The sequence below is a fragment of the Balaenoptera acutorostrata genome, chromosome 6 (assembly GCF_949987535.1).
Source record: "Balaenoptera acutorostrata chromosome 6, mBalAcu1.1, whole genome shotgun sequence".
Lineage (NCBI taxonomy): Eukaryota > Metazoa > Chordata > Mammalia > Artiodactyla > Balaenopteridae > Balaenoptera > Balaenoptera acutorostrata.
This window is the reverse complement of record NC_080069.1, coordinates 76134950-76153882: the sequence shown is the minus strand read 5'-3', so window position 1 is coordinate 76153882 and position 18933 is coordinate 76134950. Positions and strand designations below refer to the sequence as shown.

Sequence of the window (18933 nt, the reverse complement as noted above, 5' to 3'; positions counted from 1 at the left end):
GCCTCACTTCTTCACCTTTAAATGGGGCAATAAAATCGATTGTGTCAAAGTATTATAAAGATTAAAATAAGGTGATACAGGTACGGCTCATAGCACAGGGCCTTACACTGAAGCTTGCAATTGGTAGTCACTAGCAATATTACACTGGAAAGGCTGTAAGATAGAGAGGCATACATACAGGCTTTGGGGTCAGAGAGGAGGAGGACCCATTTCTGCTTCATTCATAAGTGCATCTCCAGAGCAAATTCCCACTGGCACGTAGCAGGAACTCATTATTTTTTGGATGGATGAATGAATGGTTCTGGCATATTCCCTTATTAGTTGTGTGATCTTAGAAAAGGCATTGCACCCCTCAGTGCATGTTTCTACAACTATGAAGCAAGGATAATACATTTGTTATGGAGTTGCAAGGAAGCTTAAGTGCAATGGCTGATGTGAAGTACACAGCACAGAGACTGCCACATGCTATGCTTTCCACAGTTGTTTATTCCAAATCTCTACTGTCCTTCACTTTAGTGGATCCCAAATAACAAACTAGGATCAGCAGTTCCACTAGAAGTATCCATTTTAATTTACTTTTTTTTTTTTTTGTCTGTGTTGGGTCTTTGTTGCTGCGTGTGGGCTTTCTCTAGTTGCAGCAAGCGGGGGCTACTCTTTATTGCGGTGCGAGGGCTCTAGGCACACGGGCTTCAGTAGTTGTGGCACACGGACTCAATAGTTGTGGCTCGTGGGCTCTAGAGTGCAGGCTCAGTAGTTGTGGCGCATGGGCTTAGTTGCCCCACAGCATGTGGGATCTTCCCGGACCAGGGAATGAATCCGTGTCCCCTGCATTGGCAGGCGGATTCTTAACCACTGCGCCACCAGGGAAGTCCCAGAAGTATCCATTTTAAAAGGTATCTTTTAAAATGGGCAGTGGGCAGTGTCCAGGAGCCCAGGACGTATGTAGGTGGCCCTTCATCAAAAACGTCAGGGTCTAAGAAAAGCAGGATGTCTAATTTGACCCTTTTTTGTTCCTGGGCAACTTCAAGGTAGTATAGATTGGGCAAAGGCCAGGCCATGTGGGCATAAGGAGGATCCTGAAAAGAGGTATAGAAATTATCTTTCACCGAGACCTCATGTTCTCATTTTTGAAAGAACTAAGAGAAAGTTTCCATCTCTTGTGTCAACTTCAGTTGGTTAGTCGTGCTTTGGGGAGTTGTGTGGTAAAAAGGATTCCAAGGCTACAACCTGACAGAAGAGTGTAATGATTGATTACCAAATGTCTGCCGTGCGTTTAACGTGGGGTGTTCCGTCTGGTGCGCCATGGAGATTTACGCAGCAGCACTCAGAAGGGAGGTCTCCTCTAGCCTTTACCGAAGCCAGGCGTGTTCCTTTGCAAGTTAATTGCAAAGACAAACAAATAATCAAGAATCTGTTTTTTCCCCTCTTTCAGATTTTTGCTCTTACAGGAAACATCTCATATTAGCAGGTCATGGTGGCACTTAAGATCTTGAAGGAAATAAGAAAACAAACACTGACCCAGTGAAATTGATCGCATGTCACCCTTACAGAAATGCCTGACATTGCAGGTCAAATGTACAGTATGTGATATTCCTGCCTGCATTCATTTGGCAAGTATTTATTGAGCATCTGCTATGTGCCAGGCAATGTTACAGCTGTTGTTTCTTTAGTGAACAAAACAGACAAAAACGCTTTTCCCCACGAAGCTTACGTTCTAGTGAGGGATTCTGTTGACCCTTATTTTAGTTATTATAAAAATTTATTTATGATAAAAATGCCAACCATTGGAAGGCTGCTCTCCAGAACATGTACAGAAAAGGGAAGACTTTCTTACTCTGACCTGCATAATCTGGCTGGATTATAACTGCACAAACCTATCATTGTTCTAGAGCCCAGTCTTCCATTTCACTTCTACTCGTTAATGCACTTCCAACTTTCTGCCTTGTGATGTGTCATTGTGACCCACGTAGATAAACCGTAGAGAATCTGAATTTCCAAATGTTTGATCCCTTCTCATTTGGCCATAATTGCATAGATGTAGCCTTTACACTCTGTACCCGCACCCCACCCCCCGGGGCTTCTTTGGCCTAATCTATCTATGATCAGCTTCTAGAGCAAGGTTTTCTTCACTTTGGGAGTAGCTGGAAAGTTTGGCCAGTTTCCCAAGTGTGTTTACCCTGCTGACTTGATAATAAGTGAAATCTGTATCATTAGTTTCTGAGTCAGAGGACAGTTGAGCTTTGAGCAGTGTAGACCCCTTAAGTTCTTCTATGCTCGGGGAAGAAAAAGAGCAACAGAGCCTCTGGCTCCTGAAACCCTGAAACTGTGATTCAACCTTGATGTCAGGTCAGATTTCATATTGCCAGTTGCCTCTTCCAATCTCTTCATGCTACCCCAAGGCTCCAAATGTAGCCTCCCAGGAGTGGTATAAACAAAATACCAACATCCTTAATGACCGTGGACAGGGGACAGGGAGGCAAGGGTGATTGTATTAGCCAGGACTCACTGCAAGTGATGATAGAAACCCAATTCAAATTGACTTAAGGAAAAATGGAATTTTATGGTTCATATAACTGAAGAATTCTGGTTTTAGGCATGGCTGAATCAGGAATCTGTTTCTCTTCTCTGTGATGGAGTCACTCCTGGGCAGGCTGTCTTCGCTTGGTAGACTTATATCGCATTGTAAAAAGAGCTTCTCTTTAATACGAGTTCTAGCAAAAGTCCCAAGCTTTATGCATGTTGGCTCTGGTTGGTCAGGCTAGGATCGCATGTCCATCCCTGAACTAACCACTGCAATCAGGAGATGAAATACACTGATTAATTTCCTCAATATGGAACTGCATGCAGCTCATTTCGCCCAAACTTCATGGGCTGAGAGTAGGGAGGGACAGTTCCACAAAGGGAAACCAGCATGCTCTTAACAGAGGAAGGGGAAATGTATATACTAGGCAGGTAGAACCACCAAACATCCACCAGAGGCACTCTGCACTGACTGTCACCGACAAAGAGGGAGATGACAACATGTCACTTGGTATAAGGGTGGTAGTGACTGTGCATTTACTTCTTGCAGGAGGGTTGGGAGAAAAACCACTCGTGTCAGGTTCCAAAGCAGGGAAGGAGGAGGCGCAATGGTAGCCACCAGCCCACACGTTCCTAAACATCCACCCGTGTGCCATCTTGGGTCTGTGTGCCCTGGAGTATTTCCCTGGGAATATGAACCCCCAGATACTGGTTGGTACCATTCGACAATCCAGATAACTTATCCCCCAACCTAAAATCTGCTTGTCAGGGCTTTAAGGCACCCAGTTCATCTTCATCAGTGGTAGACATCTGTAAGTTTGAGTCATAGCACTTTCTAGTGCAGATAAATGCTCTGAGCAAGGACACGGCTAGGAGCCATTACAAAGCAATGTTTTGCACTAACTGCTGCATATAATATCAGCAAACTGCCTCTTTGCTGATATTACCAAATGAAGGCTGTTTCTTACTGATTCATTTTTATTATCATTATCACAAGGATCATCTAATTCATGTATACTGCACTTGTTGCTGTAGAGTCTAGATGGCAGTCCTCAAGGCTAATCCTGACTACCAGCCTGCTCAGTGGGACCCAGGCTAGAAGGACTGCAGCAGTTCTGCTGTGCTTCTTCAGAGCCCCCAGCAGAGCTCACATCACCCGTTAAATGCAATGTTCTCTTCCCTTTCTGTGCCCCCTACTAAACTGCGAGTTCCTTAGCAACAGGGACTGTCTCTTTAATCCCCAGCATCTCCTGTACCCAGCATATTATAACCACTCAATGAATGTTTGTAGAATAAGTGCTATGCTTAGTGATTGTAAAATAAAGAGGAATAAGACATAGTCCCTAACCTTGAGACGCTTCAAGTCTACTAATTACAAAATAACAATACCAATCATGACACCAACTAATGTTAATTAAGTGCTGTATGCTAGATACTGAGCTAAGTGCTTTCCATGCATTATCTCATTTAACGATCTTGACAGTCTCCCCCCATGTATACTATTACTACCCCATTTTACGGACGAGGAGGCTGAAGTTCATGGAGTAAGCTAATGTCGCATCATTTGAAAATGGTGGAATCGGGATTTGAACCCAGGTCTGCCAGATTATAATGCATGTTCCTAACCACTAAAGTAATACTACTTCTATAAAGGCAGGATGAAAAAAAGGTGGGGGAAGGTGGAATAAATTAATACCCAAAGAATTGGCAGAGAGTTCCCAGAGCCAATCATGATGACATCAAATCAAATCAAATCTTGTATAAAGGTAATGAGTTGGTCCAATTTTCCAGCTAGTAGGGGAATAAAGCAGAGATCTAGAGACATGTTAATGACACTATCTGAAGACCCATGGAAATGCGCAGGGGCCACTTGAAACTAGCGAGCACCTACTATTCTCCCTGGGTTTTTCTCTAGGCTGGAAGAAGGTTTCTTCTCTAGTGGAGGAAGTGTCTGCATCTTCACTAAATAAGGGGTCAAAAGCTGGATGAGCTCTGCCCCTCACAAGTTTATTTTACGTTCTCCCAGAATGTAAAGAGAAATCTCAGAATGACATCATTAAATGGAGATCAGGGATCACACCTGTAAAAACTGTGTGCACTTTGTACCCCACCCCAAGCAGTTCTTTCTCCTGCTCTTTGTCGGCTTCCCCATAGAGATCTGAGCAGGAATCAAAGAAAAGGGGAGCACAGGAGTGACAGCCCCAAGGGAGGTCAACTCAGGAGGAAGGGGGTAGGGTGGCTGGGCAAGCTTCGCTGAGGAGAGAAAAGCAAAGTGAGCTATTCCATGAGGCCTGCAGCCAAGTGGGTATCAGAGACCCAGGCATCTGGTTGAGCATGAGAAACCTTCTTGCCAGACCAAGGGCAGGATTTCTTGGAAGAATCTAAGGAAGGAGCCAGCAACTGCTTAGAGCTAGAACTATCCATCATGAGTAGGCCTGCAGAGCTGTGGTGAATGTTAGTGCTCAACAACCAAATTGTGTTTAATGATCTTTATTCACTCAACAGTTTTCATGTGTGGATATTTGTGTATGTGCTGTGTGTATGCACTGAGGCAGGTAATTGGAAACCATGAAGAGACATGTTACCACTGGAAATGTTATGTAGGACACAGAGACCAGTAAATTGGCAGCAGTGATACGGTGTTGAGAAACCCCCCAAAGGGGCAAGCAAAGGGAGTTCTGGGATTATATGGAAGACAAAATTACTAAAGAAAAAATTATTTGTTAAAGAAAAAATTATTCATGACATTTGGTAAGAATGGTAAGGAAGACTTTGTTCAAGGGGAGCTACTGCGGTGGGGTTCTGTAATAGGAGAGAGAGATTGGGCTCGACTCTGAGTGAAGAAAAAAAAAAAAGGAAATTTATAGCCAGGAGCTGGGTGTGGGTCAGTGGATGGAAGATCACTAAGAGGAAACATCAGGAGTAAGGGGGGTTCTGGCTTACCTGACGTAATGGATTCTTACTGAAGACAGACCAGTGTGATCAGACTTCAGATGGAGGATGGTGGAGAATGAGGAAACTGATTAGATATCGATGGTGATTAGAAATTGAGGATGGGGATTCTGGCTAAACATACTTAGCAGGATTCTTGCTAAAATTGGACAAATGCAGAGACAAGCATGGGAGTCCACAAGTTGAGGCCACAAAAGAGCTCAGAAGAGCCTGAGTGGAGTTTGGTCAAGCAGAGGATCTTTGTCAATACCTATCCCAGTCCCAGCTGGAAAGGAGCAGAAAGTTAGCTGAAAGCTAAGTGAGCACTGAAAAGTGAATAGGATTCATCGGAGGTAAAGCATGGGAGTGGGAGCAAGGTGTCAGAGGTGCCTTCTGGAAGCGAAAGGAGCAGCATGGCTCAAAATCAGTAAGTAAGAGAGGGCATGACAGTTCTAGGAGCTGCAAGAAACCTGGTCCGGTTTGTGCTCAGAGCGAGGTGTGGGAAGTAGCAAGAGTTGGCACCAGGCTAGCTACCCCAGAGTTCGGACCTCATCCTGGCGTCAGTGCGGGCTCTATCACTGGGTTTTCCTTCCAAAGGAGGAAATGATCAGAACCTCCTGCAGGGCTGTCTTGGGTGCATAGCGCCACAACTGCCAACAACAAAAAAGACGCCGGCGCCTTGAGAACATCTGAGTCCATCAACACCTGATCATCTTACAGGCAGGTCCAAAGGAAGCACTTTGGCCATCTTCTTCTGGCCATAAAAACAGAGTCTTGGTGTCCCGATATTACTAAAACCCTCATAAATTGAGAAGATGTGTTTTGGACTTCAGAGCATGTCAAAAATCACATAATGTTTCTAGCCTAATTCTAGTTCAGTAGACTCATGTTAGTGGCACCTGAGAATTACCTGGGAAATTTTGAAAGAAATACTGATGCCGGGGCCACCCTCAAAGATTCTGGTTCAATTGACTGGAGTGGAGCTGGGCATTGGCAGTTTTTAAAGATCCCCACGTGGTCCCCTGTGCAGTCAGATGTTTTATTTTTCTCTGTTCGCCCATTTATTCAGTGCAGTTGGGTTTTGTTCCCTGTGCCCTGAGAAGCACATTTTTGGAATGGAAATGCTGCTGGAAAAAAAACAGGTGGCTCCAGGCTCCAGGGTCCTGGCCCATCTCCCCTCATTGCCCCTCCCCATGAAACGCCGTCCATCAGGAGCACTGAGCTACAGTCCCCCTAAATACTTCCCAAGGTGCTGCCCTGTTTCGTTCCTTCCACACTGAGACAGCAAATCGTTAACTCAGAGTCCCTGGGTTGTTTCATGAAGCAGTTAACAGCTGCCCCGGTGTTAATTCCCAGTCAGTAGCCCCTCCATGCTGCTGCTCTTACAGCTGTCGGCTTCTGGCCTCCACAGCACATTTTGAAAGTAACTTGATGGGGCAGTGAGACTCTGCCCCTCCTGCACTCCCTGGGAAAGCCTTCACCAGGCTTCCTGGGGACACCAAGTGCCCCAGGGACTCGGCAAGCCAGCAGGGGGCTCCACCCACCTCTTTCGTGTCAGATGACAGCTTGGGAGACTGTCGGAACCAACTCCCCTCTGCAGAGACAGCCCCTAGAGATATTCATGAAGCTTTCGTTTGTTTGTTTTGGCTTTTCTGGAATTCTTTTTTTCTGTTTGTTTTGAGATGGCTGTATTTTTCCTTCATCTAAAAACCCCTCCTTCAACTCAGTCTGTGATTTCAATCACAGAGCCACACAATTTCTCACATCTTGCCTGTGCTGCTTCCTCCAGCTCCCTGTGGACAGAATGAGACTCGAGAGGATGGTAAAATAATCCAACTGCCTCCCTGCAAGACAGGAGCCTGGATCGTGCCGGCCATCATGGCCTGCTACCTCCTAGTGGCAAACATCCTGCTGGTCAACCTCCTCATCGCTGTCTTTAAGTAAGAGGGTCCTTCCTCAGAGCCCTTGGAAGTAGGGAGACTGAGGCAGGAGCGGGGCATGACGCTCCAGAAAGCAGGGGTGTTCCTCACTTGATTCTCTCTGGTCTCTATTTCAGCAATACATTTTTTGAGGTAAAATCAATATCCAACCAAGTGTGGAAGTTTCAGAGGTATCAGCTCATCATGACTTTCCATGAAAGGCCCGTTCTGCCCCCACCTCTGATCATATTCAGCCACATGACCATGATATTCCAGCACCTGTGTTGCCGATGGAGAAAACACGAGAGTGACCCAGATGAAAGGGACTATGGCCTGAGTAAGCTTTGAGTGACCACCCCCCGCAACTACAGAGCAGAAATCCCCACCACGTCTATAGGTGGTCATGCAGGACCACTGGGCACCTGGTTCCTCCTACGTCCTGCCCACAGCTCCGAAGACTTGGGAGGGATGGGAGGGTATGCGTGATGAGAAATGGTGCTGGAAGGAAGACAGGAGAGGCTGAAAGCGAGCATTCTTAGCCTCACACCTTTCTTAGTGAGATAAAACCAGGCTCTAGCAGGGCTGTTTTAGCACCTTCATAGGTTCTAAGCTTCTTACTTCACAGACATCCCACCACAAGATATATCAACCATGTTAATATGCTCCCAATGCTGCAGTATATATAATTTAAGTATCCTGACATGAGTTGAGTTGTAGGTGACTAAGTTTGATTTTCCATGGTCATTTTTGGATCTATCATGTTTTTAGGTCTTAAACATTTCCCAAGCCTTAAGGGTTGTGCCTATATGGCTTCATGAGGAAACCAGTCCTGCTTTCCATGATTCCAAGGACAAAAAAAAAAAGACCCTCCACCAGCCACCTTCTAGCCCAGTGTTTCTAGAAGGAGATTAGATTGACATTGGGGTGGAGTAATTCTTCATTATATAGGATTGTTCCACATATTGCAGGAGATTTAGCACATCCGGCCTGCACACATTGAATACTAATAGCTCCTGCAGATTCCTAAATGTCCCCTGGGTACCACCCACAGTTAAGAACCATTGGGAATCCAGCCCCCATACAAGCAACCTACCGTGATTTCTCAAAGTGTGTCAAATAGACCACCTACACTAAATCTACTGAACCAGAGCCTCTAGGATTGTGGCCCAAGAATTACCTCCAGGTGATCACTAGTGCAACTAAAGTTTGAAACCAAAGCCACTTAATAATCAACTGCTTCTCTAAGTCTGAAGCTTTTAACAACTTCTCTGACACAGCAATGCCTGACTTCTTTCGAGACATTAAAATTGGAAAGTTGGAGAGGGATTAAGAATTCCAAAATTCACTGTTTCCATTTGAAACACCAATTTAGGCAAGTAGAAAGCTCAGGGGGAGAAAAGGTTCAGATTTCCACTGGGCTCTTTCTACCACTGAATCAGTTATGAATTTGTTTACCAGCTATAAACAGAAAACCAGACTAACAGTAACACAAATACGTAAGGTTTTACTTTTCTCACACAACAGAAAGTGAAACGGTAAATAAATAGCCCAGAGCTCAACAATGACTCACTGAAGTCAAAGACCCCAAGTCCTATTTTTAGGCTCAGCTGTTCCTTGTCACACTGTCTTGTCTCATGGTAGCAAAATAGCTGCTGCACTTCCAGTCATCACATTCATGTTCAGGGCAGAAAGAAGCATGAAGGTGAAAAAAGGTAGAAAGAAGCAGCCACATACTTATAGTTTATCAGGAAAGCAAAATCTCTTCTCAATACACAACCCTTTCCTGCAGCAGGTTTTTTTTGTTCCTTGAGCCAAACTGGGTCTCATGGTTGTTGCTAGCTTGAAGGGACACTGGAAACGTGTATTTGGCTTTCCAGTCTCAGTAGTGGGAAAAGGGAAAAGGGAAAAGGGAAATTGGGTTGCAAAGGGCTTTTAGTAAGGTGAATGAACAATGTCTTGTCTGCCACACTCCTCAGCCCAGAAGTTGAGTTTTTAAGAAACCTCCATGCTCTGCATAGCTCCCCTTTCCTTTATTTAGCTACATTCTTGTCCTTACAATATATATAGTTCTAACTGGTCTCTGCAGTAAACCAGGTATACTCAGGTGAGCTTCAGAGACCCATAATGAATCTAACACAGAGAAAGAGGACAGTGACGCAAGTTGCCTGACCAGATTTGGATTTAGTTTGAGACTCAGTGAAGAATCTGGGCCCCATTCCCTAACCTTGAGTTAGATTAGGAATGTCATTAGACCCACAAGTCAGGTGCCATCGCTTTTACTTCTCTGCCTCATATCTCTCATTTCTTTTCCACAGAGCTCTTCATAACTGATGATGAGCTCAAGAAAGTACATGATTTTGAAGAGCAGTGCATAGAGGAATATTTCAGAGAAAAGGATGACCGCTTCAACTCGTCCAATGATGAGAGGATACGAGTGACTTCAGAAAGGTGTGTTCCCACGGGCACATGCCTCCTGGGGATGTTTTATACCATGGCATGCCTTATCAATTGATTTTGTTTGCAGGGCCGCAAAAAAACAGAGACCCCATTGTGCTTATTTTTATTGTCCAAGAAATCATCGAGCTTATGAGAGAACAGAATGTTGTCTGAAATGTCTATAGATCAAAGTCCCAGACTTATAGACCCTAGACTTCTCCAGCAGGCAGTAGCAGCCGCCTTCCTGGACACTAGAGATTGTTGAGTCCAGGACAGGGCAAGAGTTGCTGGCTCAGACCAGAAATTGGAAAGTTCTGACACAGACATAAACCAAGAGAGACCCAGCCCAACTCAAGGCTCTCCATCAAGTTTGTGTTTCATATAGATCACTGAGCTTCTTCTCCAAAGGTGAGGATGGTCCTAGTGCCTGGCTTATATGGGTGCCCAATACCTTCTGAATAAACAATAGCAAGAGACTTGTGAATTTGTTAGAATAATGGTTGAGGGTTTTTTTTTTTTCAATTGTTTTGTTTTTTCTTCTTATAGAACAAGATAAAAGCAAAGAAATAAAAGCAGATTTTTTACTTACTTATTATATAATTTTAGATCTCATTGGCCCCAAATAGTTTTGTAGACCAGTAGGGCTGTAAGAAAAAAATCTCAAAATGAAGAGAAGAGAATCCTTTAAAGTTAATAAATATAAGTTTATATAAATGAACTTACATTTTCTTATTTTCCCCATTTTGCTATAGACTAATACAAACTTCATTCCAGGCTGGCACTCAGAACCCAGCATTTAGGAACTACTCTTCTAAAGAACACCCCGAGTGTTACAAAGCATTAGTGTAACTTTAAATTTTAAGCACTTTCAATATAAAGATGGCAGAAGCAAATTATAAATAATGGGAAAAGGACGGTATACTGATGACTTCAGATGATATATGACTCAGACTACTAAGATTTGAGTCAGTTGCCTCTAGTTTTCATGAAATGGCATTCTGTCTGCTTACCCATGTCATACATTTTCTCTAGTGGCTCTGTAGAAATTACACAAATGGCATTTTTCTGTCCCTGGCCCTTTATTTCTCTAAAGAATGCAGTCTAGATAAGTGAGTATATACACATATGCCATTGAGTGATTGTATCCATAGGTACTCAGCCAATATTAATAAAGTTTAAAGCCATGGACAGATTTTATACACATCTGTCATTGCAAAATAGAGCATTTTATGATGATATGGTGTGAAGCAATTTTCCAGCAAACAGAGGAAGGAGCTGCAAATCTAAAGATCTCTCTCATGCTGAGGCCTTGAAAAAGCTATTTATTAATGGACATACAGCCATGTGGTTCCCAGAAAATTGTGCCCTGTGGACACATTGTCCATTGCTCAGACATATTTCCAAAGCATATGTCCAGGGGCCTTTGAAATGCTTTTTGGATTCAGAAAACCACAGACCTGGGAGGAAAGAAAGGTAGGGGAAGGAGTGTTAAGATGCAAGGAAGTCTTTGTCTTTCTTTCTGGGGAACTAGAATGAGAGGTACAGACACTAGGGCATGTAAACTGTGACCTTGTCACCAATTCCTTTTGGATGGAAACATAAAGGAACTATAGCACCTCCAACTAAGGCTCTCACCCCACACCTACAAACGCTTCCAGGAGACTTCTTCCCCAAGGCCCTATTCTTCTGTGGGTGGTTACAGAGCCCCACCCTTCAGAGCGTGACCAAGATGAACAATTCCCAGAAATCAGGACAGCGTGCAGGCCCACCCTCCCTGTGTCCCAGGCGTTAGCTGACCTCCTGGAGTAACATTGGCCTAGAGGACCAGGACGAGTTCTCAGCCAAGCCCAGGTGCCAGAGAAGTGAACTTAAGCCCAGGCCTCATTCTGCTTCTGTTGCTTCTGTCTGTGTTTATTTGAGGTTTTGCTTTTGTTGGTGGTGGTGGTAGTTTTGGTTTGTTTTGCATTTGTAAATGTACCCGAAAATAACATCTTTAAACACTAGGATTATACTCAGCACAATAGAAGCACCACGAGGTGCATAAGGGAATCAACCAAGGGAAGAGTGGGTCCATGTTACCAATCTCACACATTCTCTAGGCCGTGTCCTTTCTAAGTGGAGTGGCGTGCGAAATCACCTGTCCTGTTTTACATTAGCTAGCTAGATGGATAGATAGATGGGTAGAAAGTGATAAATAGATAAATATGTATAAACAGACATTTGAATACATATGTTAAATTTATATAAGTTGACTGTGCACATTCTATATAGTATATAAAATATTTTATAATTTTCTCTTCATATTAGATAACCTCAATACAGAGATTTGAAATCAGAAAAATTAAGAGCTGGTTCTTTGCTCTACTAAAAACTTGGGAAAAGGGTTTTTTCACATAGTGAGCCCCATGCTTCTGCCCCTGCTACTGCCTTTAAAATACAATTTATTTATACTTGTTCTATTTGCATGAATCTTTTTAGAAATACAAAGATACTTCCATAATTGTCTATTTAAATGGATCATTATTAAATCATATTTTTGTCACCAAATGGTATGTATAGGGCTCAATACAATATTCAGGAGATCATTAACACCTTGGAGGAACTTGATCCTGAAAACCCCTTGGCTTTCCCATTTTTATATAGCAATGACCATGATGTATCTAAAGCAGTACTGTTCCAGAATATAATGAGCTAATTGATTGTAACCAGTGCCCTCACTTATTTGGGACAATATCTAGCTGGTGATAATTATATTAAAATAACCAAATTTTTAAGCTATTAAGCAACATTGGTGACTGGCTTCTTTTCTGAGGATTTTTTGACTATTGGCTGAAAATAACCAATCCTTGGAGTTTGTTCCATCAAATTCTGTGCTCATCATCCTTTAACTAGTTCAGTTCTGTTTCAGTACATGCATACTGGACCTTTACTGTATACCAGACAATAAGGCAGGACCCTGTCCTCAAAAAACACAGTCTCATTGAGTTCCAGTGTACACCCAAGGCAGGAACAGTCAGAAACATCTAACTCAGTGTTGTCAAACTTTAGAAGGCCTGAAAATCATCTGGAAGGCTTGTTACTACACAGGTTGCTGGGCATCCGTCCCCACTCTGGGTTTCTGATTTACTATGTCTAAGGTGGGGCCTGAGAATTTGCATTTCTAACAAGTTCCCAGGTGATGCTGATGCTGGTTCTGGACCACACTTTGGGGACCACTAATAGAATACGATGGACAAGATAAAAGTTAAAGTAGGAGAGGACAGTGCAAAATTATTCACTGTGGAACATACAAAATTCGGCACCTTACATTCAGAATAAGTTCGGGAGGTCAGTGAATACAGGTTACTTGTACCCAGAGCAGTGTTTCTCCCACACACCTGACCAACAGCACTTTGACAAGCATGTACTGAGCAGGGCCTGTGTTAGGGGTGGGGATATAAGGACTTTGCTTTGAAAGAATGCATAGTCGTTACACTCAGCCTCTACTTGAGCACCTCCTAGAGAGAGGAGAAATTGCCTTAGATACCAGCCTTATGAATAAATACAGAAAAAAATTAAATTCATTTCTCTCTGAGAAAGTATTTTACATAGGTGAAGATCACTATCATCTCCCCACTTTGCTTTGTCTTTTCTAAACTAAATATCCCAAGATCTTTTAACCACTTACCATGCATACAGCAGGTCTCCCACTACCCTGCTTACTTTCTCAGTATGCACTTTAAATTGTCAACGTCACCCTTTAAATGTGGTCTCTAAATGGAACTTAATTCTGTGTTTTAGTTAGAGCCTAGATTCAATTCCTTTATTCATTCATTTACTGTTTTTATCATCTACTATATGCTAGGCTAATAATCATAGAGTACAATAGAACAAGCAGTTCTTTTCATGTTACAAGAGAAGGAACACAGTATAATGGAAAGTTTTTAATACTAATTCTGCAGTGACTAGCTGTGTGACCTTGAACAAGTTACTTAACTTCTCTGAACCTATGTCCCCATCTGTAAAATGAAGTATTAATACCTAACTGTAGAATCTTAAAAGTTATTGAGATAACATATATGAGATATTATGCTTTCAGTAACTGTTAGTTATTGTTTGATCCATACATTTTATTTGCTGTGAGATTGCATATCATAGCAGCCAAGTCATGTCTTTGGTTCAGAGTGAGACTACAATTAATTAAAACCAGGGCTTTTTCACGTGAGCTAATTCAAATATCCCCAAACCTCTTCTTGTGAAATGTTTGTTTTTAACCTAAAATCAAGACTTAACATCCATCGCTGTGAAATTTTTCTTTAATTTGTTCCCCCTTTGGCTCATTATTCTAGCATTTTTAAGGACAACTTTGGATCCTGATTTTATCATCAGTCTATTAATTTTTCATCCTATTCTTTTTATATCATTGTTTGCTTGATAAGCATACCTACTATGCCTTCAACGTAATCCACCAAAATGTCACCAGCACAGATCAGGTGAACCAAGACAGAACTAAGATATTGCATGACTCCAAAAAATACCTCTCATGGCAACATCGGCCCATGGGTTAATCAGGCAGCCAGGTGTCCACATTTCTTTAGTCACTCCAGTGTGTCAACCTCCCTTCTAAAATCACAATGTACTTCATCAAAAGTATTGTGCATCTGTGTCTCTCTATTAGTCTAGACTATCAAAAGAGAGACAAGATTAACATTGTAATCTTGAGCCCATGTAGTCTCGTGTTAACTAATCCTATCTCTTTAAAGTACTCAAAAGATACCATCTGCTTAATTACCTACGACTAAGCCATTCTGTAATGCTGCCTAGAATTGATGTCAAACTCCCATAATTCCTAGAATCCAGGAATGTTGAATGTCAGGAAAACATTTCCTATCTGCAGTCTCCTGGCATTTCTTTTCTTTTTTTTTTTTTTTTTTAATTAATTAATTTATTTTGGCTGCGTTGGGTCTTCGTTGCTGCACATGGGCTTTCTCTAGTTGCCGTGAGCAGTGGGCTACTCTTCATTGCAGTTCACGGGCTTCTCATTGCGGTGGCTTCTCTCGTTGTGGAGCACGGGCTCTAGGCACACAGGCTTTAGTAGTTGTGGCACGCAGTCTCAGTAGTTGTGGCTTGCAGGCTCTAGAGCGCAGGCTCAGTAGTTGTGGCCCACGGGCTTAGTTGCTCCACAGCATGTGGAATCTTCCCGGACCAGGGATCGTACCCATGTCCCCTGAATTGGCAGGTGGATTCTTAACCACTGCGCCACCAGGGAAGTCCCCGGCATTTCTTTTTACTTCCCTTTGGTTTTTAAGGGTCACGTACATTTTCTGCTGATCAGAGATGGAAGTTCTTTTCTGGTTCTTTTAACTCATTTAAAGCAGAATTTGCAAACTGGTTGCTCATGGGCAGCATCTGCCCACAGAGGGCTGTTGTGTTGAGCTTGCAGTGATTGTTAAAATTCACTCCGAATGCCTTTGGACTGGGTGTGCTCTCTGCTGCCACAGAATCCTTGCCTCTGTTCTCTTATGCCTTGCCTGCTTCACCTACTTACTGGATCTGCCCTTCTATAGGCATTTGAATCTCAGACCCCTAACTTAAAGCTTCCAGTTAATCCTCACCATCACCCCACCCGTAGGGCCCCACCTGTCAGAAGTTTCAGTTTGAATTTTCTCCTTGACAGTAACAATTTAAGCAAACTGGGATATACATTAATCCTTGTTGTCATCTTTTTTTGTTGTTGTTGTTGTTGTCATCTTTTAATCTAACATTATCTTTCCCAGACCAATGGGCTCTATACCCTTTTTTCACTTCACCTAGATCCAAAAAGTATTAGACAATGACTATTAATAGTATATACAACTTATAATTTTTCATAACAAAGAGAGAGGAATAACTTAGGATATATGAAATTTATAAATAATCCAAAAATAATGTAAGCCAAAAAAATGAGCTTCACCCACTTGCCACCATGACTTTTTCTAAAACTGATCTTTGATATCTCCATTGATAGAACGAAGTTTAAACCTTTCTCCCTGTTTTTGGTTAGTGAGAAGGGTAATTGCCCCAAAGGGAAGGGTAGGTGACCCTAAAGGACTTAAATAATTCACAAATTAGGTATCAGTCTGTGGATAAGCAAGAGTTAGCTTTAGCTGCTCTGCATCGTTGCCTTTGATCTGAAAACCTGTGTCAGTATACCCTTTTTCCCCCCGCAAGAGTCCCCACAATTTGGTTCATGTGTTCTGGGGTTGTTTTTGCTCTTCATCCTACACCCATTCTACTGCTAGCACTCCAGGAAATATTTGAAATTTAGAGCAGGCATGGTCTGCCAGTTCTCTTTTTCCTTTTACCATATTTGCTTTAACTACATTTTGAGGTTATCAGAAAAGAAGATGAATTTCTGGAAGGTAATACAATAATCCTTAAGAAATTACATATTGAAGTTGAAATTTTCTGTGCCACCAGAATCTTCTTTTGAATGCCCTTTTCCTTATCACACTGGCTGTTAGAGGCTGGTTGTTTTACTACCTGGTTTTTGTTTGTTTGTTTGTTTTACCGGCCTATTGAGTCCTCTCTAATGGGCTCCTTGCTGTCACTTTCTTGGCCTCCCGGGAACAGGAGCCACCTCACATCTTTCCAGGGTTCTGTTGGGTCCCTATTGTGATTGCCTTGTGAGTTATTCTGAAATAAGCCATGCAAGGTCTGGAGATTTGAAAGAGGGAAAGAAAAATAAAGTGTTCCTTCATACAACATCTTCCTTTCCACAGTTCCTTCTTCTTTTCTTACTTAGTCACTTCCCATATCTATCTCGTTAAGGATTCTTATTGATCCTTAAGTCCTTATTGATCCTTATAATTCTTATCTCCATTTTATCTCCTGATTTATTTGACTGGAGTCAGCTCCTAGAAACTACAATCATGACTCGAAACTCTCGGTTTGTTCCTCAGACCTATTTTTATCTGTGATGCGTGCCCATTTGCAAATAACTTTTCAGGAATTCTTTTTTAAAGATTAAGAGAAGTACTCTATTTATGGAACAAGCATATGTAAACTTGACTCTAGGAACGTTTATTCTTTTATAACTCCTACATTAAACCCCTATCAGTTATATCCGTGCTCTAATTGATGATATAATTAGGTGGTTAAACACATCTAGAATTCTGAAAGGAAATGGATCAAACAGTCCTTTTTTTTTTTCTTTTTTAAATTCAAATCTTACATTCCAAAGCACCTCAGAGCCCACAGGAGAGTTAAGATTTGGTGAAGAATAGCTCCTTGGCCCTGTTCTAGCAGGCTTTCCTCCCCTACTTCCATCCCCTGGAGCCATGCTTCTTTATCTTTGCTCTTGAGGCTCCACTGGGCACCTCCTTGCTTTCCCGGACGACCCTCTTCCTCCTTGTACCTCCTCTTTCTTCCTCCCATCCCCTTGGGCTCCTTAGTTTCTGGGTTCCATTTATTCCCCACAACCAAGTCCTTAGTCTTCAATTGCCTCTTGGTGCCTTAGCTTGGCCTCTCACCTGCTAGTTTTCTCTGCAGTATTGGATCCTGGGGCTAAAGCGAGGTGGGATGCAGGGAGGGGAGGGTCCCACAGTGCAGGGAGATAGCTCACCATGCTCAAACCAATGATCGCATGCAGTTATGCTCAGAGAGCATCTTTATTTCTTTCCATACCGACCTTGTATACACCAGACTCCAGGAAAGGGCAGGAGAGGGAGGAAGAAAACTATCCTGCCTTTTGTTACTCTGCCAACACTAAAAAGCTAGGTGGACCCAGTACCTAGAGTATCCAAAACAAAACTCCTCATTCTATAGAAATGTACCATCTGTCCTTCTCTTGACTTTAATGAAGAAGTATTTTTGTCCACTTACGCAAAGCTTATTGAATTACAAAAAAAATGAAATTGTAATACTTGAAAACTCCATAGGCTAGATGGTGAAGAAGTGAATTGTAAGTCTGTAAGACACACAAACTTATTATTGTAAGTAATTTGTTTCTCAGGCTATGTTTATACCACAAAACAAAGTGAAACAGAGGAAGTTGAATTTTCCTTCTGAATCATCTGTGTTAGCTGAATGAATAACATTGTGTTTGCCAGACACAGAATTGCTCGATTTATAAGTCTTCTGGAAATACACCTGGTCATGATGGCAGAGTGTGCCTGGACCCTGGGAGGCTCTGGATTGGCTATGGAGCAGCAGGAAGGAGCAAAAGAAAAAAATGTTCCCAAAGCAGGGCTCTTGAGAACAGTCCACAACCTTGGACCAGTGAAGGGAAGCTGAGAGGTAAAAGAGCAGAGTAGGTAGAGTGAGGTGGGAGGTTGTTGCTAAGAGAGGCAGAGATGGGCCCCAAGGCCGCAGCAGCAGAGAAGGAGGAGGAGGCTTTTAAAAGGCCTCAGGTCCCTCAGCGAGGGGGACCACATGCCTCTCATTTCATTCTGGCACTGAAACGTATAGTCTTCTCTGATAGAGGCACTGCTGCTGTCAACCCACCGTCACCATCACCACCACCACCACCCCAGCTGGAGGGACCCAGGTCTGATGCCCACCGCTCTTCGTAATGCATGCAGCCATGTTCCTTTTCAGGGTCAGCAGTCAAGTGATTAGCTGTGCATATTGGAAGTATTGGAAAAGTATCTTTATCCTCCCCAAAAAAGTTGTGAATGGGTCTTATTTAGACTCTCCAAAAGATTTGCCTTTGGGCATCTAAAAGTGAAAGTTTGAGCTCAAACCAAAACTTGGCTTTGGTTTGTCCTTTCCAAGTTTATTTGAGCAGGTGAAAATGTGGCACAATTTTATTTTAAATGTGTGGTCTCTGTCTTTATAAATAAATGGTCAGGCAACCTATTAGACAGTTGAAATCAAGTTCATCACAGTGGTTGACTCAGTGAACCTTTATTGACACCTGGCACGTATTGGGCTGGCAACACGGAAATGGGAACAGGAATATGAGGCAGATCACACGCCTAAGAATTTCCAGTAGGGAGGGTCAAGACCTGGAGAAATAACTGTAATATAAAGCATCTGTGATCAGCTACCCAGAGAAACAGAGAGCAGTAGGACTATTCATTTATTGATAGCCACTCCAGAGTAATTTACCATAAATCACTCTATGTAATCTTGGCTGAATTTCTTGATGTTTGATTTTCCTTTATTA

General features: G+C 42.6%; 1 protein-coding gene across 11 annotated transcripts in view; it reads left to right on the top strand.

The window, feature by feature from the left end:
- The window catches only part of TRPM3 (transient receptor potential cation channel subfamily M member 3), a 526465-nt gene that overhangs the window by 498474 nt on the left and 9058 nt on the right, over nucleotides 1–18933 (top strand). For all 11 annotated transcript variants that reach the window (XM_007182257.2, XM_028166547.2, XM_028166549.2 and 8 more), the window contains 3 exons: nucleotides 7241–7391; nucleotides 7508–7707; nucleotides 9686–9818. In XM_007182257.2, the coding sequence (XP_007182319.1) occupies nucleotides 7241–7391; nucleotides 7508–7707; nucleotides 9686–9818 (484 nt within the window). The remainder of the gene's footprint in view (nucleotides 1–7240; nucleotides 7392–7507; nucleotides 7708–9685; nucleotides 9819–18933) is intronic.